Here is a 27,264-nt window from a genome sequence, read left to right as displayed (position 1 = left end):
ATAGGTGGGGAAAAAAATCCCAGGTAAAGGTGTGTGTGTGTGTGTGAAAAGCGCGTGCTCGGTGCAGAGCTGTAACGTGTTGTAACAGGACCGACTCTCCCAGTACAAATTCCACATCTGTAACTGACTGAGAGTCCCGGTGGCTTTTAACCCTTTTAGCTCGTTTGTAATAGTATAGCCGAGTGTGTGTGTGTGTGTGTGAGTGAGTGTGTGTGTGACTGAGCAAAAGGTGAGATCTGCACAATGCTGGGCGCGTCGCGGATTCTGGAAAAGGGGCCCGAGTACCTGAGGAAGCAGATGGAGCTGGAGCGCGAGAGCAACGGGCGCGCGAGCGCAGCGGAGAGGCTCGCGGCTACCAAGCCTAAGTACGTCAAGAGCCCACAGGTGACGAGTTCACCCTCCGGCCCGGAGCCGGTTACCGGGACAGGTTCCCCCTGTGGCCGAGGGTCCACCGAGCGGAGCGCACCTGCTTCCGGGACACCTGCTTCCGAACAGGAAGGAAACTCCGTGAAGAGGAACAGCTCCAAGAAGCGACCGGACTCGATCTTACTGTACAGACAGAAGTGCGACCTGCAGAGAGGATCACCGGGAGGGATCTACCGGCGCAAACGGACATTACTCAAATCCCTGAGAGAGAGAAACAGCGCGGGCGCTCCGGTCTCCGCGGGTCAGAGCGCTGAAAGTTCCTCCGACTCGGACCAGCCTCACGCGGACAAGGACGATCAAGATCAAGATCAAGACAACGATAAGGATAACGGCCCGGTGCGGCGGCGCCCCGAGCGCGTGAACGTGGCGAGGAGAGCCATTGCAGGAGGAGGGTCCGAGTCGGAGCGCGCGAGGAAGGGGGTGTCGCGCTCGCACTCTGACATCAGCTCGCGCTACTCCAAAAACTTCGCCGATTTCGACGCGTTTTTTAAATACTGCGGCCTCGAGAGCGACGTCCTGGAGTCCCTGGGCAAAGAAAACTTCTCCTCGCGCTCGGATGAGCGTGAGCTTTCCTACGGTAGGGATTTGCACCAGATGTTCATCACATGAAGTTTAATACATTTTTTATACATAAATAAATTAATGAATTAATGCATTAATAAATCCTGGGGGCACGTTTGCCTCACACCTCCTGGGTTTGGGGTTTGAGTGCATGTTCTCCTCCTGCTTCAGGGGTTTCCTCTGGGAACTCCGGTTTCCTCCCCAGTCCAAAGACATGCACTGCAGGCTGATTGGCATATCCAGCTTGTTCTTGGTGTGTGAATGTGTGTGCAGTTGCACCCTACAGTGGGTTGGCGCCCCGTCCAGGGTGTCCCCCACCTTCTGCCCTGAGCTCCTTCGATGCTCCCCCATGACCCTGTCTAGGATAAGCGTTACAGACAATGGATAGATTTATGGATAAATAAAATCCAGGGTTATCCTTCAGATTTCACAGATAACTATGTTTGTTGTTTTGTTAAAGTAAAATATGATGCATAATGGAACTTTCTCCCGGCTTCCACATACAGCTTTGAAACTGCTAATCAAAAGTCTTATAATTAATCATTTCTGGGCCTTGTGTAAATACTGACTCACATGCCCCTTAAAGGCTCCTTCCAGCTTCGTCCCTGCAGCCAGAACCAGATCAGGGGCCAGGCAACACTACACTCTTAGAAAAAGGTCAAATCTAGAACTCTTAACTTTGTTCAAACAGCAGAATAGAGTCACTTCCTGGTTTTTTTTTTCTCACTTATTTAAAGTAAGTCTTACTGTCCCAAAATGTAAGCACTACACACCAGTGACTACTCACATAAAAGACAGCCATGCACCAAAATAGATCCCGGTTTAAAAAACGGATTTCATTTTACTAAATGATAGAACCGTTGTTTCTACCCCTCAGCTGGATTTTATTGTGACTTTGTTGGAACACAGTTTTTCTGATGATAAAATTATTTGGGTTGTGATCTCCCAAAAAACTAGGCCACGTTACGTTTGGAAGTCAGGCAGTCCTGAGGTGACACGTCTGTCCAGTTATTGAGAGCTCCACAACACTGAGACAAAGAAAGCTCACATTTCATATGCAGATAGATAACTTATTACTCTGATAGCTGACATGCAGCTTTTGTTAATATCATCACTATTTTTTCATACAAAAGCTACATTTGCACAGACTGTAGATGTCGGCGTCCACACCACTAGGGGGCCTGAACAAACAGACTACGACTTCTGTCATCCCTCAGTTGAGGAAATCTTACGCCGGTGGACACTGTATGATTTTCAGCCCCATTTTGCTGTTGCAGACAAAACTTGCCCATCGTAATCAGAATCACTGGTTATGAGATAAGATTGTCCTCACCGACACTGTGCCACTGTGATCAGAGAGAGCCGACAACAAACCGTTCAAATCTTTTGACTAAAATTTCACGATGTGCGCACTGCTACGATACTCATCTAAAAGCCACCAATAGGAGAACGGCATAGGATGAGGTCAAATGTGTCCATTAAAAAAAAAGAATTTTACACAGAAATTAATATAATATTATAGGAACAGAGAGAGACAGAGAGAAACGGAGGGAGGGAGGGAGGGAGGGACAGAGACAGACAGAGACAGGGACAGAGACAGAGGGAGGGAGGGACAGACAGAGGGAGGGAGGGAGGGACAGAGACAGACAGAGACAGAGGGAGACAGAGACAGGGACAGAGACAGAAGCAGACAGAGACAGAGGGAGACAGGGATGGAGAGATGGAGACAGGGACAGAGACAGAGGAGACGGACAGAGAGATAGAAACAGAAACAGAGAGAACAGAGACAGGGAGATAGTAACAGAGACAGAGAGAAAAGAAGAGAGACAGAGAGAGATAGGGACAAAGACAGAGAGATAGGAAAAGAGACAGAGGGAGACAGGGACAGAGACAGAGTGAAACAGGGAGACAGGGACAGAGAGACAGAGACAGGACAAAGACAAGCACAGAGGCGACAAAGAAAGACACAGAGGGAGACGGAGAGAAACAGGGACAGGGACAGGTCTTAGAAGGCATAATGTGATGTCCTCACCGACGTCCGATTTAGTGACACTGAGACCAAACAGAGGTGATGACAAACTGTCCGAATTATTTTTTTTCCCTAAAATCTCAGAGTGTGAGCGCTGCAGTAATGCTCATGAAGCTGTGACGCTGTGCTGTGAAGCCATAGGATCAGGCAAAATGCAAAATGAAATATTTAATGCTTGAGCAATCTATAATTTAAAATAGTGACATTAATTAATATAACGTTACCAGCCTACAGGTCTGACCGCTCGTACAGCGAGCTGAAAATCTACCATGCATGCTAATGTACAGAAAAGCATATGTTTATTACCTCATGCTCGTGTCGAAGAATGGGCATTCCACGTTTTACCCAGCAGCGTACAGCTACAAACACGTCCTATTCACCGTTTAAAATGTTGTGTCTCTATCATCATACCCAGGACTTGAGGTTTCTGCACTGATTGACGTATACAGAATGCAGGAATTTTATTTAATCGCCGATCCATCGGTAGAGGATCTTCATCGTACATGGAGTACACACATCAGTCTGCTGGGGTCGTGTTGTACAGCGTGACAAGTAATAATAACAGACCAGTAAAAACACACAGTGTTAAAGAGACTTTATGTAGAACCCTACAACACAGTGGTTATCAAACTGGAACCCTTCTAGGAAGCTAATAGCCCTTAACTATTCAAAGAGTCCCTTGAAGTACCCTTGAAGAACCCGTTTTCTAAGAGTGTAGATAGATCTTTTTTTTTTTCTCCAGACACCTCACCCCATCCCAACCCAGTGCTTCGTCGTAAGTGTGTGTATATACTGTATATAAGCAACACTATTCGAAATTTCACAACTTTTAAGTGTTGGGACTTAAATCCTATTAAAGGGGGTTCCACATATTTCTGGGAGGTAAGCACTCTTAATTACCCAATAAACCCTTAAAGAACCTGTGGAGAACCCTAAGAGTGACAGTGAGTTTTACTAAATTTGAGATGGATAATATGTGAATTGGATTTTTTTCCCCCTCAAACATTCTTTGTATAAGTATGTAGTATATCTATAACAGGGTGCATGGTAACGATATTTTGTGGTGTCTCACAGCAAAGATCCGGAGCGTAAGCATGGCTATGTCAGACAGTGAGATTTCACACGCCAGCGGTGACATTGATGGGCTTCAAGAGGAAGAAGTGAAAGAGACTCGCCAACAAGGTTCATCCGTGATAGAGCGCAACGCTCGAGTGATCAAGTGGCTGTACAGCTGCAGAAACGCAAGTCAGTCTGGGAAAACGTTGCGAGATCTGGATTAGTCACAAAATCCTGAACACCTTTGAACACTAATACCAGGTAGTAATGCAGTACTGGCATGTTTGCTGTGTACTCGTGAAGAAATGGAGATGTGTCATAGACCGTCTTCAGCTCCGTGACGTTTTCATGCTAAGAGCATAAATGAGAAACATTCTACCCTGCACTTTTATCGACCAGATATCTTGTTTTCTGTTCGCTCACAACACCAAGGTTTGTCAATTCACAGGTCCTAGATAAATGCTGCATTCGAGCTGACGTTGCAACTTGTAATTCCCTGCCTACAACTAGTAAAAGCCACAGAAAACGTCCCCTCAACTTGCAATTTCAACTCGTCAAATTGGGGTCGTCTTCTCAACTACCAGTTCCTTCCCCTGTTTAGAAAGTGAGGTCAACTCAACATGGCCGCTCACTGTGAACAGTGTTAAGTGCCCCTCCTCTACATTTAAATGAGGTTATAGCTGTACTAGCTTTAGATCAGTTAATATACAGATACAGTACTTGGTTAAATCTATAACATTGGCCATACTAATCACTGTTTTGAGAGGGCAATCATCAACATTAGAGTTATCACTCATATATCTGTTGTTAGCCGGCTAGCTTGTTGCTAAGCTACTGCTGTTGTCCGCTGTTGTTGCTGTGCTGCGATTTCAGTCCAAAATGTTGCACGAATGTTTGAAGTTCACTATAGTAGAACAGCACCAATAGCCACTCAGGCCTGTAACTGTAAAAGTGTGGTTAAAGTAGCAGAGCAAACAAAATACACACTTTCGTGGAGACCTGCTACCACGAGCGAGTATCTTTCACATCCCCTGTTCTTTCCCCTTCAGTGAATCTGCTTTTCCGCCTGGTGAATTTTATTCACGTTTGGGCTGAAAAAATATGAAAACCTGAAAAACTGAAAAGTGAACTTTTCAGGTGTCTCCCAGGTCAAAAATCGTAAATCCTATGACTAAACCCTAGATGTTGGTACCTCTGCTGATAATTTAACACATATTTTGTTAGAGATATCTATATTTTTTTAAGAAGCTTCGGAAATAACACCACTCGTCTGTTATTTGGACATCTGCCCTCTTTGTAACTCCAGTGCTGCGCGTTTCCTCTTTCTCAGTATTTTTTTTAAAGGGAACGTGGTTCCACATATGTCTTAATTTATCAAAAATGATGTCAGAATCTCATTAACACAAAGTATTTTCATATTGTATCAGAGTGTAACAGTGTACAGGAACAAAATACTAGTATATACCAGTGTATATATTTATAGATGTGTGTGTGTTATTTCCTGTTCAACAATTTTAGGTCTTCCTGTGTGGCAAAAGTCTTAGGCCACCTAAGAAAATGTCATTTATGCCGTTTAGCCTGACAGCAACCATAGCTTGAAAAAATACTATATATCAATAGGAAGAAGTAGAAATAAATATGAATATATAAATAATTACATGGATTTATTAAAATCACACAGTTATATAGAGGTTTCTATCAACTACAGTTAGGTCTTAATTATGGTTACAGTGAGGTTTGTTAATAAATAAGGAATAAAACACTTAGGGGGGTGTGCTGTTATAGGAAAATAATCAATGATGGGGTGGTGTGATGTGGCTGAGGATTATTTTCCTATGAGGGCATTCCTGGAGTGTTTTCTTCCTCTTATACTACAGCAATTTGTCAACAAGAGTGAAATATCATTCTTTGTATCTGCTTATAGCTACATTTGATCTTGTTTAATGTCCACAGGACAAGTTAGTTCCTGTTATCACTTACGCTAGAAGCCAGAAACTCTCATTCCTTCACCAGCCTCGCTGTTTTCCTCTCTCTCTCATGTTACTAAGAAACCAAGCGCATAGCTGTCTGTCATGAAGACTTTTTTTTATGCCAGTAACTTACTGACTGTTACACAAAAAGCTGAAACTGGAGACTCCTTCCATAAAGGTTCAATAAACAACTCCTTACAGAAAGCGTCACTATATTAAAAAATATACGCTCTTCTTTGTTAAATCACAGTTTTTAAAATGTGTTTAGATTCTGTGGAGCGTCTGCAATACAAGACTCTGTGTAAGTTGTTACTATGGAAATTTTAGAACAAATGCATTAAAATAAACCTGTGATTTGAATTAGAGCCAGCACTACTGTCAGAGCTGCTGTTATAGAATATTAATCAACACCTTCTGACCAATCAGATTCGAGAATTCAAGGGCACTGTGGTATAATACGTTTTACGACATCCTCTACATCAGTGTGCAACTAGCCCGCCTAAGAGACTCCTCACACTGATGCCTTTCTCAACAACTCTTCTTCTGATATACCTTTGTGAATGAAAAAAAAACTTCAGTATGGACTCATTGTTCCATAAGACTTCTTCTGCTTCTGCTAGCTGGTCATGCTTTATGCACTTTCTTCTTATTCCAGTGTACTACAGTCTCTTTTTCTTTGTATTTCTGCATAAAATGCTTCATATCTGCAACTCACACTGCAAGATGTCTTCTCATGCTTTATATTAATTTGCATTTATTGTAATATTATAAAGATTTTTTTAATTATTACAGCCATTAAAATGAAAGCAGCACTTAAACATGTACTACTGCCACGAGTTGCTTTAAACATAATTTTCTTGCAAACACAAGTGAACTGCTGTTCAGTGGATGTTTTTTGTTTTTCGCACCACTCAGTGTAAACCCTAGAGAAAATCTCAGGAGATCAGCAGTTTCTGAAATACTCAAACCAACAACAACAACCATGCCACGGTCAAAGCCACTGAGATCACTGAGATTTTTTTCCCCTGATGTTTGAGGTGGACATGGTCTGAAGCTCTTGACCTGTATCTGCATGACTCTATACACTGCTGCAGTGCGCTCCTGCCACGTGATTGGTTAACTGGATAATTGCATGAATGAGCAGGCGTACAGGTGTTCCTATTAAAGTGGCCGGTGAGTGTGTATAATAAGCATGAAATTGCTTTGTGCACGTATCATACCTCTGCTACGCTTTATGTTGTTTGGTGAACTATATCATCTCCTGCTTTGTCTTTCTACAAAAAAGGCTTTTTCGCTGCAGCACACTCTACAAGACTTCTTCTCATACCCCAAGCTTTCATTTTTGGTGCCAGACGCTGAGCAAACATTTGACTGCGTTTTCTTTCTGCCCATTAAGGAAATGACCTTTAAAATCCACAGCTTTTGGCTCTTCCACTGCGTTTTCTGTCTTCAAATTACCCACCTTTTTTTAAAGTCTTTATGTCAGTTAAATTCACTGAGCTCTTAAGGACATATCTATCAGTATGTCAGCTTAGCTATTTAACAAATACTTGGAATAAATAACGACCTTTTGCTGAGGTTTGGCCAAAAATAAAGTGCTCTGGTCACGTCATAAAATACCGATAGCTGGAAAATGTGAAAAATCCTTGTTACTTTTATTGCATGAATGTCATATAGCTTTTTATTTTGAATATAAAGAAATCAGCACTTCCTAGCCAAATAAGCTGTTATACACACTGTTTTCTTTTTTTTCAAGACTTTTGCACTAAATATATGTCTAACACTAAACATGATTTTACGTTGGACACTGCAAAACTAGACAACTAACAGACTGAAGTTCAACACACAGTAATTTTGTGTCTCTGGAATATGGAAGAATATGACCCTGCATGAACGGTGTTTACTTTTACATTGCGTAATATCTGTTGAGGAAGAAAGAAAGCCCAGCCCATGTGTGTGCTCACACCTACACGATTATACATAAAGACTTACTTGGCACTTGTACTGACACTGTTCATCGACACTGTTTGGTTTACACTATTTAAATGCAAAAGTAATGTGTTGCTAAAATTTTCATGACTGAACATGCTTTGAAATAAATCCCACAGTGAACACAATGAGGTGTGAGTGAAAGATTTACCTGATGTATTACTTCTTACTTGCTTTCATTGTATAAAAGGTCCTAAAGTATTGTGTATAAAATCCTCCCTGTAAAAAAATGGTTTGTTTGAATAAATTCTATTGAAATGCAGACTTCAATAAAAGAAGGAGAAGTGGGTAAAAATATAGCCCTAGGTCACTAATCATTGTGAAATCACAGGCTCAGACATATCCAGGCAGAGATACACACGCTCTTAACAGGGGTTTGTCTTTCTGTCTGTTTTATCAGCAATAGGTAAGTCATACCTGTCCAGATTTTCTGTACATACTATTAAATAACATCTGATATTGTCTTCACAAGTAGAAACACACACGATGGACTCAGTCAAGGGCCAAAAGCAGTGCTAAGTCAGAGTTTTATATTTTCTATTTTTCAGCTAGAGAGCTTACATCGGGACTAATAGATTTCCTGTCTAATAATCAGTCATAATCTTTTTAATGCAACATCTCTAGACCTATATTGTTTTATATCCATTATCCATAAAGCTTTGAATCTTGTTACACCTCTTGTTTCACTCTAGTTACTGAGTGATTCATAGTATAAAGCACTTGGGGGCTTGCTGTTATAGGAAAATAATCAACAACAAGGTGGTGTGATGTGGCTCAATGTGATGTGGAGTTCCTGTTACCACCCTGGATTTGTGTATTTTCCTATAACTGTATGCTGTGACGTGTTTTGGTCCTCTTTTACTACAGCAACTTGCCAAAAATTACATTTTTTAAAACATTTTAATGAATGACATGTCATTTTTTATCCATTTATAGTTATATTTTATGTTGTGGAACATCACTGTGGAATAGATTTTAATTAAAGAAAACATACTTTTTACCACCCATTTAGTGTTGTGAAACATCCACAAAGCAAGTCAGTTCTTGTTATATCTTGTGTTGTAGCAGCTATAAACAGTCATTTCCTCACCAGCCTGTCTTTTTTGTTTTCTCTCTGAAAGATAATAAGACAAAAAAATGCAGCGTCCTGTTATCGAGACATCAGAAACACAAACTCGTCTGTCCTGGAAAACATAAAATCATGGTTTTTACCTCTGACTGTTACAAAGTGCTGATACTGGAGACTCCTTCCAAAACACTAAATAAATGCCCCCTTATAGAATACATAAAAATCAGTTTATGTGATGTGAAATGAGAACCTGGCCTACTCCTCTTTAGACTGTGCAAAAAAAAAAAAAAAATCAGAAATGAGTAAAGAATAAGAAATATTAAATATATGTGCAGAAAGTATGTGTGTGTGTGTGTATATGTATATATATATATATACACACACATGCACACACATGTATGTATTGTACATAAATGCATAAATATATATACATATATATATTGTACATAAATGCATAAAGAATGCACAGAAGCCTGAATGAGGTCACTGCATTTACATTACATTACTCTAAGGAAAAAAAAAAAAATTCTAAACTGCACCTTTCTTTGTCACTGTACAATTACATCTTGTGTACCTTTACTATGCATCCTCCATACCTGTATAACTATAAACGCTAATATATCAGAATGAACACATTCATATAAACCTGTGATTTGCAGCTGGAATTATTGTTAGGGCTACTGTTGTAAAAAATTAATCAAAACCTTAGGACAAATCAGATTTGAGAATTCAACAGCATTGTGGTATAATACGGGGTTAAACGTTATAAGCCATAATAGCACCAGCATGTGTTCATCGTTACAAATATTTTATAATGTCTTTATAAAATGTCTTTTGGGGGCTGTGCAGTTGAAGAATATGTGTACAGGTCAAGGACAGGATATAAGACTATGTGTAATGATGCTTAGTTAAAATTTAACACTTATTACATTATATGGCCAAAAGCTTGTGACCAGAACCTGATCATCACACCCATGTGTGTTTGTTGAACATCCCATTCCAGATTTAGTCCCCTTTTGCTGTTATAATAACCTCCACACTTCTGGAAAGGCTTTTTACTAGATTCTGGAGTGTGGTTGTGGGGATTTGCTGGTTCAAGCCTGTACAGAACTTTCACTGTACTGTAATGTATATGTGATAAATTAATGGCTTTTTCTCCTATTCAGCCACAAGAGCATTAGTGAGATCAGGTACTGATGTTGGGTGAGGAGGTCTGGGGTGCAGTCGGTGTTCCAGTTCATCCCAAAGGTGTTCAGTGGGGGTGAGGTCAGGGCTCTGTGCAGGACACTCGAGTTCTTCCACACCAACCTTCACACACCATGTCTTCATGGAGCTCGCTTTGTCCACAGGGGCATTGCATTGCTGAAACATATGCTTGGATAGTGAAGGGAAATTGTAATGCTACAGCATGCAAAGACATTCTATACAATTGTGTGCTTCCAGCTTGTTGTTTGAGGAAGCATCACATATGAGTGTGATGATCAGGTGTACACAAACCTTTGGCCTTACAGTGTATGAGTCCAGAGTCTAGGTGGCAGTATGGTTATAAATTAAACACAAAATATTGCTCTTGGATCATCATCCTGTGCTACCAATGAACACACACTGCTACACACACACACACACACACACACACACACACACACTGAACCAAATGGTTGCATTTACTCCAAATATTCAACACTACAGTCATTGACTGTAACTGCTCACTTTCCTATGTTCTCTCATAATAGCTGGCTGGCTGAAGCTGTCCATCATTTTTCTGCAGTGAATAGCACACATTCACGTTTCTTCTGGTTCTTTTCATCCCCTTTCTCCCACCAAAAAAAAAAAAAAAAACCCACTGGAAACATGTGCGGTTCTTAGTCACGTGTTGGAAGCCGCCTTAACAAAACACAGAGGCGAAAACTGAGAATGAGTGACATCTCCGGGAGCCAATCAGAGCAAAGAATGCCGGGTAGCAACAAAAATAAACACAAACGCGTCGACCAATCAGGGAGCGCGTAGAGGCGTTCCACATTCCGCTGTACAGACTGTTTACTTCCGTCAATATTAGAGGGAAGAGAGAAGAAATTTCGTCCAGCAACAAAGAGGAATCGCGGTGAGACAAGTTTTATCATTGGGTTGTTGTTAAATCTCATGCATGTGTCCTGATACAGCGTTGTGCATGTTGTATAATATTTATCTGGTTTAGATGATGACATCTGAAGAGAGACACAAAGCAAAAACCAGCTGTTACATAAACAAACAACAACATCAGCATTTACACAGCTGGACAGATGTGATCGACGTTCTTTTTGGCAGCTGTAATCATGTAGTTTCATGTCTGTTATGTGTGTCTTGTTTGTGGATAATGCTGAAGATGCCGTTCTTGGGCCAAGATTGGAGATCTCCTGGCTGGAGTTGGATCAAAACCGAGGATGGATGGAAACCCTTCGAGTTTTTTGGGGCTAACAGCAAAGAATTTCAGCTGGAAGAGTAAGAGTCCTGCTTAGTTTTTACTAAAATAGCTTTTGCTATTCTTCTGGATGTTCATGGAATATTCATTTTTGCATGCATAAGATTCAAAATTTTTATTTGTCACATAATTATATATAATTATATACTTATATATACACACATACACACATGTATGTATTGCACATAAGTGCATAAATATATATGTATATATATTATGTACAATATATATATATATACATATATATATATATATAGTACATAAATGCATAAAGAATGCAGAGAAGCCTAAATGAGGTCACTGCATTTACATTACATTACTCTAAACTGCACCTTTCTTTGTCACTGTACAATTACATCTTGTGTACCTTTACTATGTATGTAGCGTACCTTTTAAAAATGATTTAAGGTACATCAAGCTTGGACCTTGGAGCTTGAAGACTAGAGATTTCACTTCCAATTTCACTTTTTTTCATCCGATACTGATCCTAAAGCTGTGACTATCAACCCGTATCGAAACCCATCTGATGTTTTGTTACTAAGCTTTAAAATAAAAAAAATGTAAAATGATTACCTTACTTAAAAATTGCAGAAATATAAAGTATAATGAGATAATTGTAAGTCGCTCTGGATAAGGGCGTCTGTCAAATGCCGTAAATGTAAATGTATTAGCATAATAAAATCAATCATAACAAAAAATACAGTCGACATGAACATTTCTAGAATCTTTTCTTCCCTTTAGTGTGAAATATTTCCGCACCACTGACATTAGAGCAACTCCCACACGTGCTTTGCTGAAAGGTCACTGGTTGTTGTTAATGTGGGCTATTGTTTTTATCGCATGATCCTGTTTAACCTGCTGTACGTTGTTGTGAAATTCTCTCTGATATGTCTATATTATGTCTATATAACTATATCTGGTGCAGCCTTGGACTGAATTCATGTTATGTTTTGCAATATCTGATCCTGATGCATTTCTGTTAAGGACCATTCTTGTACCTTTAATTAGCTTTTAGCTTTCCAGGTACGATATATACATTTAATTAGCTTTTAGCTTTCCAGGTACAATATATACATACTAAAGGTATGACAGATGTATGTTTAAGGGGACCATGGCATTGACAAGGAAAGGTACAGTTAAGGTACAGTACCCTTTGTTTCTCAAATATTAGGAAGACACTTTTATTCAAAGCAACATCTAATTAAAAGAGGATATGATCCAAGTATTCAAGGTGGCTCTCTGGCAGTACAAATACAGCAAACTCACAATCTTCTGATCACCGCTGATCTATGACAACCCCTGAGTTTGGGATCAAGTCTCCAGTTAATGTTTTATTAGGCATGTAAAACACAATGGACTCTGACCCATCATATCATATCATATCATATCATATCATATCATATCATTGACTCCACATCTTTCTTAACTCAGTATAAAAGAAACAAAACAAGCTATATCTCCTTTTGAGGTCCAGCCACTTTCCTACAAACAGTCGAAAGTGTGTATGCATGTATACAAATGTGGTTTTGTGTAGCAGCAAAGTGCTTTTGTGTAGAATCAGCCTGGACAGACTTGAGTGTGGCATAATAACCTGTAATTACGGCTCAGAAATGGAGGTAAGGTTGCATTTGGGCTATGTGAAAGAGTGTGCACACAGAGGAAGTGAGGAGGTTTTGACACGTGGACATGCCTATATTCAGCACACTGATGAGTATTCTTGTTTTCCCCTTTTACCACAAACACGTATGCACACGCCCACATGTTTTTATGCCGTGTTTCATTTCACTGCTCATGTTAATGGCTAATTAAGTGTTTAGTTTCAGCAAAACAAATTAGTCTTCGTTATTCGATTCAGTTTGATTTGTGTAGCTCTAGATATTTTCACGAAGCAGCTGTGCAGAAATCTGGCAACAGTGGAAAGGAAAGTCTCTCGATTTAAGAGACGATATGAGAAAGAAGTCTTGAGGGGAACCAGACGTAAAATGGAACCTGACCTCTTCTGGGTGACACTGAATACTGCGATTCAGTGTGCTATACACTCAGACAGGACTAAGTCTGTTCACAGGATTTTGGTATGAGCTAATTGTGAATAAGAGTCCTGGGATGAGCACAGGACAGATTTTATGATAGCAGCAGCAGTTCTTAGGTACAAATCTACAGAATCCAAATGAAATTGTTCACTGAAGCAAGGGTGAGACTTGAAACTACTTTTTGGGAAGTGCAAATTTTTAGACCATCCACGACATTATGTAACAAGCTTTACAATAGACGGTGCCAAAAAGAAGCTCTAAAGGTCCAGATCCAGGCTTCTAGTAAGCAAGATGAGGACAGTAACCCCAAGGATACACTCACGAAGATGGTATGAGGAAGCAACCTTCTGTAGCAAGTGAACTAAATGTATTCTGGGACTATCATTTCAATATAGAGGGCTCCCAGGGCCAGTGTACTTTTTCGTAACATTAAGAGAAATTAAAAAAAAATAAAAAAAACATGAAAAATGATTTGATTTGATGTTTCAAAATCCAGGCGGGAGAAAGGAAAATCTTTACAACATTTAAAAAAGTAAGCTGGTACAAAATGTAAAGGTTTAGGTATAGAATTTTTCATCCTCTTCTCGAATTTAGATCGAACGTCATAGCTAAAGCTAGCTAAAAGCAAGATTCATTGGCTGGCCTTGACCTAATGATTTACGGCCACACGGGGTTCTGAAAATCATTTTTCTATTTTAGCTTCTTTTACAATTTAATGTTTTTTTTTTTTTTAATTCATTTAGAAAAACACATCATGGTTTGGTTTTTGTATCTGCGGTTACTTACAATGAAACAAATGGAAAATTACTTTTTTGTCCCATCTGGGTTTTAAAACAATAATCAAATAACCATTCGTTTTTTATTTTTTTAATTTCTGAGTAACTGAGACTGATAATAAGATTTGCTGCCTGTACTCATAATCCTGTTCATTTTCATTTTTCACATCCATTGCATCTTTTTGTCTTTATTACAGACTCGACAATGAAAACAAAGAGAATTTGTACGCAGAAAATGTGTGTGAAGTAGCTGCCAAGAAAAGGAAAAAGGACTACGTCAACAACAACACAAAATCACAGTGTAAGTCGCATCCGTCAGTGTAATAGATCTAAACTTCTCTTAGTATAAGATTGTAAATATCCTGTTCTAGCATGAGTTGGGTTTACCATTTATGGTAAAGCCAGATAGCAGATGAGTGAAGGCTGAGTGCCGGTGCACGCTCACCATTTTAATCTGGCTCACATACCAGTGTGGAATGAAATAATCCGAACCTGCCAGCTAGAAAACAGCCACAACTTACCCTCAATATCTCAATATCTCAGTATCTCAATAACTCAGGCATGGGATGGAACAGAACATACAGCTGCGCCACTTATAACCCTGCACGCTGGATATAATCGGTTTCATTTCGACATTTTTGGCCCAGATTCTATCTGTTGTGGAAACCTTACATTTGGCTGCAAACAAAACATTTTGCCATTGCCACAGCTTCCCCATATTTGGCCCGGAATCATCTGCTATCCTATCAGTGCAATTCCCCAAAGGCATGCAGACATACCGGCATTTTTTCAGCTACACTGTGTGATGCAATTTAAATAAAGGAATAGTCCTGCGAAAAATTCATACAATTTTCCATGTGCACCAAGTGCAGTTAATCAGCCAAAAAGGAAAAAATGCAGCTTGTCATTACAGAAAAATGAGAAAAACCAACCCCACAAACTCCTGACATACAAACCACTGACACTGGAGACTCCTTCCATAAATGTTAAATAAACGTCTCCTTCCAGAAAATTTCCCCATGTCAACGACCATACTTTTTTCTTTGTTAAATAACAGCACTTTTTTTTTATTAGTTTGATCTGTATTAGTTTATGTTAAGCATCCACTATAGAAGTCCTTGTGAATTAGCTGTTACTATAGAAACGATCATTCTCTTAGCAGCCTCTATTTGTTTCTCTGTCTTGAAGTTATTAAGACAAAAACAGCTTGAAATGTTACAGGATAACTGGAAAGTACAAAGTCCTAAAGACTTTCCTTACTGACTGTAAAAAAAAATAAAAAAAAAAACGCTCACACTGGAGACTCCTTCCATAAATGTTAAATAAACGCCTTCTTACAGAAAACTTCACAAGGCCCTGGGTGTTAGCTGTTACTATGGAAATGATAACGTATTAAAATAAACCTGGGATTCACCTTACACCCGGAACTACAGTCAGAGCCACTGTTATGGAAAATGAATCAACACTTTCTGACCAATCAGATTTGAGAATACAACCTCACTGTGAATAATAATTTAATAAAGCAGGGCCTTATTGAATGTGTAAGTTCAATTTTTCACCAAATTATTCCTAAGCCACTGATTCTTTTCTCCTCACTGATTTTTTGACCAAGAAAATATCTAAATATTATGGTTGATTATATATTGTGTATTATTGTCTATGTTATTATTAAGTATATTATACGTGGCAGTATTAGTCTTTTATAAGGGTTTAGAATAACATCAAAATCAAGTCCTCCTACTCATAATAGCTACTTAGAAAAGAAACCTGCAGCCTTTTCACTCACTATGCATTTATCTAAAACCTTCACGTGGCTCATTTTCTTGTCAAAATCACTGCTGCTTACCAGCATTCACTGATGCACTTCATACCACAATCAGCAGCGTAATCACAGCATGAATCTGTTTGTGTTTAGTTCTATACAAGGATCGGTGGATCTACGTTCAGAAAGAGAGCACGAGAGAGGTGAGCCATCTGTTCCACACTGCACTGGTCCTTCGTAAAGGTCAGCAAATGACCATAAACATGTCAGCTGTGTTTTATGTGTCGTGTGTGTCGTGGTTTTGTAGAGACACGGCTACTGTACGCTGGGGGAAGCTTTTAACAGGTTGGACTTTTCCAGCGCCATCCAGGACGTGCGCAGATTCAACTACGTGGTCAAAGTACGATGTTCTCCTTCCTTTATAAAACTAGCCTTCCACATCGCTTTGTCTCGCACTCACTGACTCGTTTCTGTCTGTGTAGCTGCTGCATTTAATCGCTAAGTCCCAGCTGACGTCTTTGAGCGGCGCTGCACAGAAAAACTACTTCAACGTGCTGGAGAAGATCGTGAGAAAGGGTGAGAGACGAGCCAGAAACCAGAAACTAGGCTTTCCTTTTACAGTGTTCATCTTTCCAAGGATTAGACACGATTTATTTTTCATTTGAATAGAAGCTATATTTTTTTACATTCCTGCTCAGACACGCCAAACAGGTTGGAATGAAATAAAAGAAAAGTAAGGTACATATGATAGCCTTCTCTGCTTACAGGAAGCCTAGCGCATACATAAAACCAAACATTTAACCAGAATTGTGTGTATTTATCTTTAGCATTTTCAGATTATCCTTCTACTTTGATGTGTGATTTGTTTCTTGCAGAATTGTAGGAAAAATACTTTCTACACATAAAATCCCCCAGGTTTTCAAAAAACCCAGCATCTTCATGTGTGACGAATTCTGTACAGGAATTAAGGTCTGTTGAGAAAATGTTTAGGTTTAGGCTATACTTTCTTGAAATCACACTGGAACGGAAAAATTACCCAGTTAAGCACTTCTTAAAATGAAGTTTTCGCCAAAGTTTTCTCTCTGGAATAAGAGTGATTTTGTTTTGCTTTTGAAAAACTGATAGCTGTTGTATAATGCGGAGAGCTGGCTGGTGGGTGGAAACAGACCGAGGCCAAATTAGGGAGAAAATACAAAAAAACAAAGAAAAAAAATCTCGAAATATTTTCAAAGCAAATAATTAAACCCTCACACTGTAGCTCCATATTCTCCATAACCTCATCCTCTTTAAAGCAGAGTTTTGTATACAGTTCTAACCACAATGTAGATATTGCAATACTTTTATTTCTTTTATATTTTTTCCGAATTTAAAACGTGTTTTGTTATTTTATTTTTTTTTTACGGGCTTAGCTCTGGACGATCATCAGAACCCAAGGTTGATTAAAGCCTTGCTGCAGGACCTCAGCTCAGTTCTCGGGACTCTCATCCGTGAAGTGGGCAAGTCTGTACTTGTAGGCAACATCAACATCTGGCTCTGCCGCCTGGAAACCATTCACAACTGGCAACAACAGCTCAACAATTTACAGATCCCGAAGGTATTGAGTATGTGTTTTTGTGTGTTGACTTTGTGAAATTATCTGAACAGACTGAGCAGGATTTTGCAAGATTGTTGCACATCCTGACTTTGTTAAGGAATTTAACTTTTTTTTTTTCTTACTTTGGATCGATGTACTACTGATCATGAATCACTGATTTAATTACAAACTATAATAAATATACACTGCTCAAAAAAATTAAAGGAACACTTTGAAAACACATCAGATCTCAATGGGGAAAAATAGCATGCTGGATATCTATACTGATATGGACTGGGTAATGTGTTAGGAACGAAAGGATGCCACATTGTTTGATAGAAATGAAAATTATCGACCTAGAGAGGGTTGAATTCAAAGACACCCTGAAAATCAAAGTGAAAAAATGATGCAGCAGGCTAGTCCATTTTGCTGAAATTTCATTGCAGCAACTCAAAATGGTACTCAGTAGTTTGTATGGCCCCCACATGCTTGTATGCACGCCTGACTACGTCGGGACATGCTCCTAATGAGACCACGGATGGTGTCCTGGGGTATTTCCTCCCAGATCTGGACCAGGGCATCATTGAGCTCCTGGACAGCCTGAGGTGCAACCTGGCGGCGTCAGATGGACCGAAACATAATGTCCCAGAGGTGTTCTATCGGATTTAGGTCAGGCGAGCGTGGGGGCCATTCAATGGTATCAATTCCTTCATCCTCCAGGAGCTGCCTGCATACTCTCGGCACATGAAGCCGGGTATTGTCGTGCACCAGGAGGAACCCAGGATCCACCGCACCAGCGTAGGGTCTGACATTGGGTCCAAGGATTTCATCCCAATACCTAACGGCAGTCAGGGTGCCGTTGTCTAGCCTGTAGAGGTCTGTGCGTCCCTCCATGGATATGCCTCCCCAGACCATCACTGACCCACCACCAAACCGGTCATGCTGAACGATGTGACAGGCAGCATAACGTTCTCCACAGCTTCTCCAGACCCTTTCACATCTGTCACATGTGCTCAGGGTGAACCTGCTCTCATCTGTGAAAAGCACAGGGCACCAGTGGCGGACCTGCCAATTCTGGTGTTCAATGGCAAATGCCAATCGAGCTGCATGGTGACGGGGAGTGAGCACAGCGCCCACTAGAGGACGTCGGGCCCTCAGGCCACCCTCATGAAGTCTGTTTCTGATTGTTTGGTCAGAGACATTCACACCAGTGGCCTGCTGGAGGTCATTTTGCAGTGCTCATCCTGTTCCTCCTTGCACAAAGGAGCAGATACCGGTCCTGCTGATGGGTTAAGGACCTTCTACGGCCCTGTCCAGCTCTCCTACAGTAACTGCCTGTCTCCTGGAATCTCCTCCATGCTCTTGAGACTGCTGGGAGACACAGCAAACCTTCTGGCAATGGCACGTATTGATGTGCCATCCTGGAGGAGTTGGACTGCCTGTGCAACCTCTGTAGGGTCCAGGTATCACCAAAGCAGCTGAAACTGATTAACAACCCCCTCTGCTACTTAACTGACCAGATCAATATCCCAGGAGTTTAATTGACTTGATGCTATACTCTGATTAAAAAGTGTTCCTTTAATTTTTTTGAGCAGTATAATAAATGTCATTATGTTAGCAAGCTTGCTATTAACTTGGCTAGCTGCTTAATGTCAGGGTACAGTAAAGGTCAGCTAGATTAAGTACTTTTGTACCACTGTTTTGTTGAATGCTTGAATCTGATTGGTCAGAAGGTGATGATTAATTTTCTATACCATCAGCTTGGATAGTAGTACCAGCTGTATTTCCAGTCATGGGTTTATGCTAAGGAGTTCATTCTAATATGTTATCATTTTTATAATAAGTTTTCTGTGAAGAGGTGGTAAAGTAAGTTTTTGGAAGGAGTCTCCAGTGTCAACACTTTGTAACAGTCAGGGATAAAGTAAACGTTGTAATTCTTGACAAATTGTTGTGGGGTAAGATAGATAAAACTCTTTAGGACATGTTATAATTGGAAAATATTCAACTTGGGGTTAGTAATGGAAACCCACTTCACATCGGGCTGCATCACAGCACTGCGTCGTTGATCATTTTCCTGTAACAGCATGCCTCGTTGTGTTTTATTCCTTACATGGTGGGTTCCTGTCATGTTGGAATTCCAGTAATTACGAGTTTCTGGCTTTTAAAAAAGTGTTTTTGACATCACGTTATAAACATACACAACCGAAACAATTAGAGCAGCTTCTATAGTGTAAATGTTTAGGCGTGTAATGTCAGGATTTAACTCTATATTTGTCTAACATTCCCTATTATTATCTAGTATTGACGACAAAATGAATAGTTTAGCATTGAGAGTTTTGTGAGTGAGCGCTTCCATAGAAATGAGCAAATGATCAGGTACTTGTAGAACATCAGAGTCATCATTTTGTAATTATCGTAATTACAGCATGACAAACACATTCCAGGTTTGCTAATCTCAGTGCAGTCGTGTGTTTTGGTAGCTGGATTGCTTAGCTTAATGTTGTTAAACTCTTAAAGTATTTGTTTATCTGATTAGTTAATACGCTGTTTTATTTCTAATAATGCTCGTTCCGTTTCCAGCGAATCTCCAACGGCATGACACTGAGTGACCTTCCACTACACATGCAGAACAACATCCTGTACAAGTTCAGCGATGCCTGTGACATCATCAACCTGGGACAGGCCACGCCCACACTGCACATGCTCAGTGAGGACCGGCAGCTGTGGAAGAAGCTGTGCCAGTTCCACTTTGCTGAGAAACAGGTGAAAGAGAGGCTTCAGGAAAAATCTTTTAAACTTAAGGAATAAAGGGTGACAGAACAAAGAGATAAAGGAAAAATATGTATTAAGTGATGTGTTAGTGTATTAGTGAAGGCGGGGCTAAAGGCAGAAGTTAGTCACATGACACAGTGTGAGTGTGTGAATTGATTTGTAGGCGCTGTAGTAAAGTTGTTATGATGGCACTGTAAATAGACGTTAAGTGGTTCACATCACATCCTCTCCTTGTGTTTAAGAGTTATTATGATTTGTTCCTGTTGATATTCTTTTCTTGTTCAATCCAAGAGAGTATTTTTTTTCATATCGTTACACGTGAAAATCCCTTTAAGTATTATATGACAGGATATTTTTGTCATACCTCCCACCCCTACTGTCCTCTTCTTAAAAGAACTCTAGAGCCACCACAAATACATATGATGATTGGGAACTTTTCCTCTCTTCTGTATTTAAATAAGGAATAAAGTACGTGGGGTGTGTGCTGTTAGAGGAAATTAATCAGTGGTTGGGTGGCGTGATGTGGCCTGACTCAAAACGTTACAGTTACCACCCCGAAGAGGATTATTTTACAGCATGTTCTGGACTGTTTAGAAATTTGCCAATGCTAACAATTTTGTGCTTAGTATAAAAAAAAAAATTAAAGTATGACATGTCTGTTTTTTTTACCTATTTATAGTTACATTTAATGTTGTGGAACGTTCGTGAAGCAAGTCCGTTCCTGTTATCACTTTTCAGCTATAAACATTAATTCCCTCACCAGTCTCTTCTTTTTCCTGTCTTTCTTTTAATAAAACAAAAAAATGCAGCTTGTCATATTACCAAGAATCCACAAACCCCAAAGACTTCTCTGTGTCTGAAAACTTAAACTTACAGCTTTACCTGGGACTGTTACAACTCTGACTGCGCCAACACTGGAGACTCCTTCTGTAAACGTTAAATAAACATCTTCTTACAGAACACGTCACCTTACACGCATTTTTTATCCGTTTATGTGGAACATATAATCCCCTGTGAATTAGTTGTTACTATAGAAACGGTAACATATTAGAACGAGCGCATTAATATAAAGCTGTGATTTGCCTTGCAGCCGGAACTACTGTCAAAGCCGCTGTTAGAGAAAACTAATCAACACCCTTATGGTGAATCAGATTCAACAATTCGACAGTGTTGTTGCATAACAGTTTACTCAGTGTGTCTTTTATAAAATTTCTAAAGGGTGCTGTGCTGATGAGATGTTATTTTTACTAAATCCACAAGATGGCAGTGTAGGTGAAAAGTCAGAGGCGTGATGCATTTTAGGAGCAATGCTGTGTTTCTCAGTAACGCTGTGACAGACGCTGTGCCTGCCAAATGCCATAAACGTGAATGTAAATGTATGTGTGTGTGTGTGTGTGTGTGTGTAGTTCTGCAGGCACTTGATTATGTCAGAGAAAGGCCACGTGGACTGGAAGCTGATGTTCTTCACGCTGCAGAAGTACTACCCAAAGAAGGAGCAGTACGGCGACACACTCCACTTCTGCAGACACTGTAGCATTCTCTTCTGGAAGGTAAACACTCAGGCGCTGGGAATGACTCACAAGATGGAATCAGATTTTTAAATATGACGCACTACTTTGAGAAGTATAGCCATAAATATCCTGATAGAGATCAGCAGGCAGTGATGAACGAGGCTTTTGGGATAAGTATATCAAGCTTCTGGGGTAACTTCCTAAACAGGGTTGCAGGGAGCCAGGAGCCCATCCCAGGGGACTTGGGGCACAAGGGAGGGGACACCCTGGACGGGGTGCCAATCCATTGCAGGGCACAATCGCACACTCACACACTACAGACAATTTAGAGATGCCAATCAGCCTACAACACATGTCTTTGGACTGGGGGAGGAAACCGGAGTAACCCCCCGAAGCACGGGGAGAACATGCAAACTCCGTACACACAGGGCACAGGCGGTAATCGAGCCCCCAGCCCTGGAGGTCCGTGGCAAACATGCTAGCTACTAAGCCACCATGCCCCCTCACCAAAGATTTATTCACAAATTTAATACATTATAATATAAGTTACTTGTGAGTAGGGCCTGACTGATATATCGGTTAGCTCATGAAATCGTTTAGACTTCAGTTCACAGATGATAGCGATGTTATTTTGAATGTACTGTCAGAGTACTGTTTTTTTTCTGTGTGTATGTGGAAGAGGGCAGTTGTGAATATTTATATGGTTTTGGCCTCGTCCAAAAATTAGTTAAAGAAGCGTAGAAGCCTTAACCATTTTTTTGCTTTGTCCCTCTGGGCAAACCTTTAAAAGAAATATCTTGAACTCTGCAACAGACTTTGGTGAGAGGGTTCCAAGCAGACCTAAAGGACCCTTGGGGAACAGTGAAAGCACTCTGTAGCCTCTCATGTACTTTACATTTGCTAGTATATGTAATAGTGCTTGTTACTGACTTGTTTTAAGCCTTAAGAGAGAGAAACATTGAGGCCAGAAATTGAGGGAACGACTTGTTTAAAGCTGCTATAACCTAATGATAACAGGAACTAACTTGTGCGCTTTCCACAACATTAATTCTTGCTATAAATGGTTAAAAAGTATGTTGGGTTGTTCATTAACACATTAAAAATTATAACCAATGGCAAATTGCTGTGGTATAAGCTTATTAATACACTTTGGGATGTGTTGTTATAGGAAAAGAGTTGTGGATTATTGTCCTATAAACAGCATGTCCCCGAGTGTTTTATTCCTCTTATAATGCAATGTTGCTGAATTCTTGATTCTGATTGGTCAGAAGGTATTGACAGTAACTCATGTTTATATTAATGTGCTTGTTCATAACAGTGCTATAGTATATCAGCTATAGTATATGCTGTATATGCACAGGAACATAATTTAAGGCTAATAATGGATAAAAGAAGTGTTATTTAAAGAAGAAAAATGTGTAATTGTTGATACGGTGAAGTTTTCTGTAAGGAGACAGTTAAGTAACATTAATGGAAGGAGTCTCCAGTGTCAGTGCTTAACAAGTGTAACAGTCAGTAAGTGTTCTGGCACGGGGAAATCTTCAGGACAGCACACTCAGTAGTGTTTTCATACAAGCTCCAATCATAGTCACTGTGATGCTGTCCTCTAGAATGTCCTCCTCTGTGACCTTTAACCTTTGCCCTTTGCCCTTTTTTTGCTCTGCTGCTGGTTTGCTTTACTGTTCCACCCCGGCTTCTTCCCTCCTAAAGGACCGACATGTGGCTTGGCTCTTTAAGGTACAGGCTGAGTCATCGTTCGCTTTGTGTTTGTGTTCATTTCTTTTGTCCTGCACTGACTGTCCCGTCCATCTGTCCTCATCTTTGCTTCATTTTTCTCTGATCATGCTCAGTTTTAACTCTTTACACTTCATCTGAACTCCAGCCCCTCTCGCACGTCCTCGTTTAGAATCCTCATTCACTGTGCTGTTATTGTGTAACCCCTTTACTGAAACTTTTATTCCACTCCACAGTGTCTGTTCTTACTGTACCATAATAAATGTTTAATGTAACATTTCCTTTGTGGATAGCATGTGTAACTGCGGCACAACAGAAAAGAGTTTTTCCTTTTGTCGGGTGATCGCAGGTTCGAATCCTGATGATGTCACGGCCATCCATGGCTAGGTTCTCTGGGAGTGACGGATGGCATTCTCTCTCTCTCCCCTGTCAATCACAGCAGCACTAACTATGAGCTCATGTTCTTTTGTGTATGTGGAAGAGGGTAGATAATGAGAAGTAGCTGGTGGGGTAAAAACATGGGCTTTTACGTTACGTTTACGTTTTGCTTTTACATTCTGATGACATAAAAGCTAACACGTTAATTGCGGCCGTGAATTGTGATTGGTTGCCACATGTTTCATTTTAGTCACAATTTTTATACCACAGCAATGTTATATCTCAATTCTAATTGATTGGAAGGTATTGATTAATTTTCTATAAGAGCAGCTCTGACAGTAGTTCCGGCTACAAGACAATTCCTCATAGACCTAATAAACTGGTTAAAAGAGTGTAACTGTTTGATATGGTGATGTTTTCTGTGAGGAGACGTTTATTTAGCATTTGTGGAAGGAGTCTTCAGTGTCAGTGCTTTGTACCAGTCAGTAAATATTCTGCCACAGAAAAGTCCCCAGGACAAAGTAGTTTCAGTTTCTCTGTAACATGACAAGCTGTGTGTTATTGTCTTATTAACTTAAAAAGAAGGGGAAAAAAAGAGAAGCTGGTGAGGGAATGAATGTTTAGAGCTCCTGTAGTGAAAGTGATCATGTTTCATGAACATTAAATGTAACTATAAATGGATAAAAAGTATGACATAAATTCAAATTAAATTAATGTTGAGTCTTCACTTCTCTCTCTCTCTCTCTCTCTCTCTCTCTCTCTCTCGCTCTCTCTCTCTCGCCCTCGCTCTCTCTCTCTCTCTCTCTCTCTCTCTCGCCCTCTCTCTCTCTCTCTCTCTCGCTCTCTCTGTCAGGACTCGGGACACCCCTGCACGGCCAACGACCCCGACAGCTGCCTCACACCTGTCTCACCCCAGCACTTCATAGACCTCTTCAAGTTCTGAAGTTCACACCATCTGCTGCACAGTGAAGGACTGAATCTATAAACACCTGAGTTCTCACTCCTGACTCTGATTTCCTTGTGTCTGACTCCAGACTGCGCTCTTCTCCTCCTCCCCGTTAGCAGCAGTGTGGGAGCGAGCCGACATTCCTGTTGTGTGTTTGCCGTTATTGAACGACTGGCATTCTTCTTTTCCTCACCCAAACTTTAAGGGCTTATTAATCCTAAAGATGTCATGGTGTTAGAGTTTTCTCGTTTCTCGTTTTCATTGGGTTTTTTTTCACTATGTTCAGTGCTGGTCTGTGGAATAGTTGGGTGGAGTTAATAAAGAGGCTTTGCTGCATGCTACAGTGAGAGAGGGACAGGAAGAATTAGAACGAGGCTTTTCATAGTAACTGAATGCATGTTAACGTAGCCGTAGCGTCGAGTTATTTCGTCGCTATTTCGTTGTGTTGTGCATTTATCTGACGTGTTTGACACTAAAGTGTACATTTGTACCAGTTGCTTTTTGCCATATCAAACTTGACTTTTTATGATACACTTTTCTCAAAACAAAAAATAATTATGTAAGCACTGCTATTTATGAGCTAATGTATTTTATATTCTTTCTTTTGCACTTTGTAATATTTCTTTAATATTCCTGAAACATTTCTGTCAATAATCAATGAAGTTGGCCAATCAGAAGTGTGGCCTTTGATGGTACTGATGAAGATTTGCTAAAAATATGAAAAACCTTTGATGATTAAACCTTTCATGGGGAAAATGATCTCCTTGTCAGTTTAATTGTGTTAGCAGAAGACAGAAATCTTAGCCTTATATCACTGCATGCTTGTGTTACTTAATACTCATGCTGGAAAGCCAGTGAGTGTTTTCACACCTGAGTCAAATCTTCACCTAATTAGTAATTACATTCACATTTATTCAGATGCTTTTATCCCAAAGCACCATTACAAGTGAGGCAGAATGAGTCTTCTGTTCAGGTGTGTATAGCAGTGTATGTGGTGATGGTTAACTACACGATGACACAAACATGGTGCTGTGCTGTTTTATCTCGTACCTTAGCAAGAGTTTGGCAAAAAAAAAAAATTCTCACTGTAAATCAGCTAAAACGTTTGGTAACTTTTCCTCTAGAGCTATGCGGCTAATGTAGCTGGAAGTCAGAAAGGCTTATAGCCACTTGTTAGCCTCAAACTGAGTCTCAAACAAATATGCTGATGAGCTTTCTGACGTTGTATGACACTTATCTATAACAATGGATTAAAAAGGACTTTGCAAAGCTCTTGTCAAAGTTGAATCACTTTCTCTCTCAGCACTAGTGATGTGTTGTATATGAACGAGTCAACTCTTTGAGTCAACTCTTAGGTGAATGTTGAGAGCAGACTCACATATGTCAGCCATTTTTTCTCCTTTTTTTTTGGTAGATGTACTAATTATCTACCACACAGTATAATTTAATCAAAATGCTTCCATGGAAGCCTCGTCAACATGCGAGATGTTTATCCTACACAGGGTCACAAGGAGCCTATCCCAGGGGACTCGGGGAACAAGGCAGGGGACACCCTGGACGGTGTACCAACCCATCACAGGGCACAATTGCACACACACACACACACACACACTCCACAGACAATTTAGAGATGCCAGTCAGCCTACAATGCATGTCTTTGTACTGCAGGAGGAAACTGGAGTACCTGGAGCAACATGCGGAGATGGAAATCAAACCCCCTGACCCTGGAGGTGCAAGGCAAACATGCTAACCACTAAGCCGCCATGCCCCCCTTGAGATGTTTATTTACTGTGAATTCATCATGCATCAGTAACTGCTTCTTCCTGGTCAGGGTTTGTTCATTAATTAAATCAGATAAAACTTTCACACCTTCATCTGTCCAAACAGCTCATGAGCCAAATAATTTGACTCACTGAAAAGAGCTGACTCTTTTGGCTCCCAAACAACTCATTGCTATTTTGTTCTACACTGCTTATGACTCGAAAGAGCTGACTCTAACTGGGGAGCTGAGTCGTTTGGGAGTCGAAAGTGTTGGGTCCCAAGTGGCTCAGCTCACCAATAAGAACTGACTCATTTGGCACCCGAGCATCTCATTGCTGTTTTGTTCTAAACCGGACAACTTAGTGAGATGAGCTAAATGATTTGAATCACTGAAAAGAGTCAACTCTTTTGGCTCCCAAGCAACTCATTGCCATTTTGTTCTAAACCAGACAACTGCTTATGA

General features: G+C 40.3%; 2 protein-coding genes across 3 annotated transcripts; both read left to right on the top strand.

Moving 5' to 3' along the window:
• Positions 1–44: 44 nt before the first annotated feature.
• On the top strand, positions 45–8,159 carry fam110c (family with sequence similarity 110 member C). Its single transcript, XM_026945045.3, has 2 exons — positions 45–1,003; positions 4,091–8,159. Exons 1-2 carry the CDS (start codon positions 244–246, stop codon positions 4,294–4,296), a joined length of 966 nt encoding a protein of 321 aa, XP_026800846.3. The 5' UTR covers positions 45–243; the 3' UTR covers positions 4,297–8,159.
• A 2,899-nt stretch (positions 8,160–11,058) lies between these two features.
• On the top strand, positions 11,059–25,799 carry fbxo25 (F-box protein 25). 2 transcript variants are annotated; one of them, XM_026945042.3, is made up of 11 exons: positions 11,059–11,201; positions 11,463–11,578; positions 14,562–14,665; positions 16,280–16,329; positions 16,434–16,526; positions 16,609–16,702; positions 17,536–17,720; positions 20,280–20,462; positions 21,878–22,021; positions 23,693–23,719; positions 24,948–25,799. In XM_026945042.3, the coding sequence occupies exons 2-11, from the start codon at positions 11,463–11,465 to the stop codon at positions 25,035–25,037; spliced, it is 1,086 nt and encodes a 361-aa protein (XP_026800843.1). In that variant the 5' UTR covers positions 11,059–11,201; the 3' UTR covers positions 25,038–25,799. The 2 variants fall into 2 exon arrangements, with proteins under 2 accessions (XP_026800843.1, XP_026800844.1); XM_026945043.3 differs by lacking the exon at positions 23,693–23,719.
• The last annotated feature ends 1,465 nt before the right edge of the window (positions 25,800–27,264 follow it).

This window comes from Pangasianodon hypophthalmus, chromosome 16 (genome assembly GCF_027358585.1).
Source record: "Pangasianodon hypophthalmus isolate fPanHyp1 chromosome 16, fPanHyp1.pri, whole genome shotgun sequence".
In the NCBI taxonomy this organism is placed as follows: Eukaryota; Metazoa; Chordata; class Actinopteri; order Siluriformes; family Pangasiidae; genus Pangasianodon; species Pangasianodon hypophthalmus.
Note: the sequence above shows the minus strand (reverse complement) of the source record. Positions and strands in the feature narration are given on the sequence as shown.

Excerpts from the sequence above, each read along its gene's own strand:
- fam110c (XM_026945045.3), top strand. The coding sequence starts at position 244 with ATGCTGGGCGCGTCGCGGATTCTGGAAAAGGGGCCCGAGTACCTGAGG. Across the intron at positions 1,004-4,090 it reads TGAGCGTGAGCTTTCCTACG|CAAAGATCCGGAGCGTAAGC; the intron begins GTAGGGATTTGC and ends GGTGTCTCACAG.
- fbxo25 (XM_026945042.3), top strand. The coding sequence starts at position 11,463 with ATGCCGTTCTTGGGCCAAGATTGGAGATCTCCTGGCTGGAGTTGGATC. Across the intron at positions 11,579-14,561 it reads AAAGAATTTCAGCTGGAAGA|ACTCGACAATGAAAACAAAG; the intron begins GTAAGAGTCCTG and ends TCTTTATTACAG. Across the intron at positions 16,330-16,433 it reads AGAAAGAGAGCACGAGAGAG|AGACACGGCTACTGTACGCT; the intron begins GTGAGCCATCTG and ends GTGGTTTTGTAG.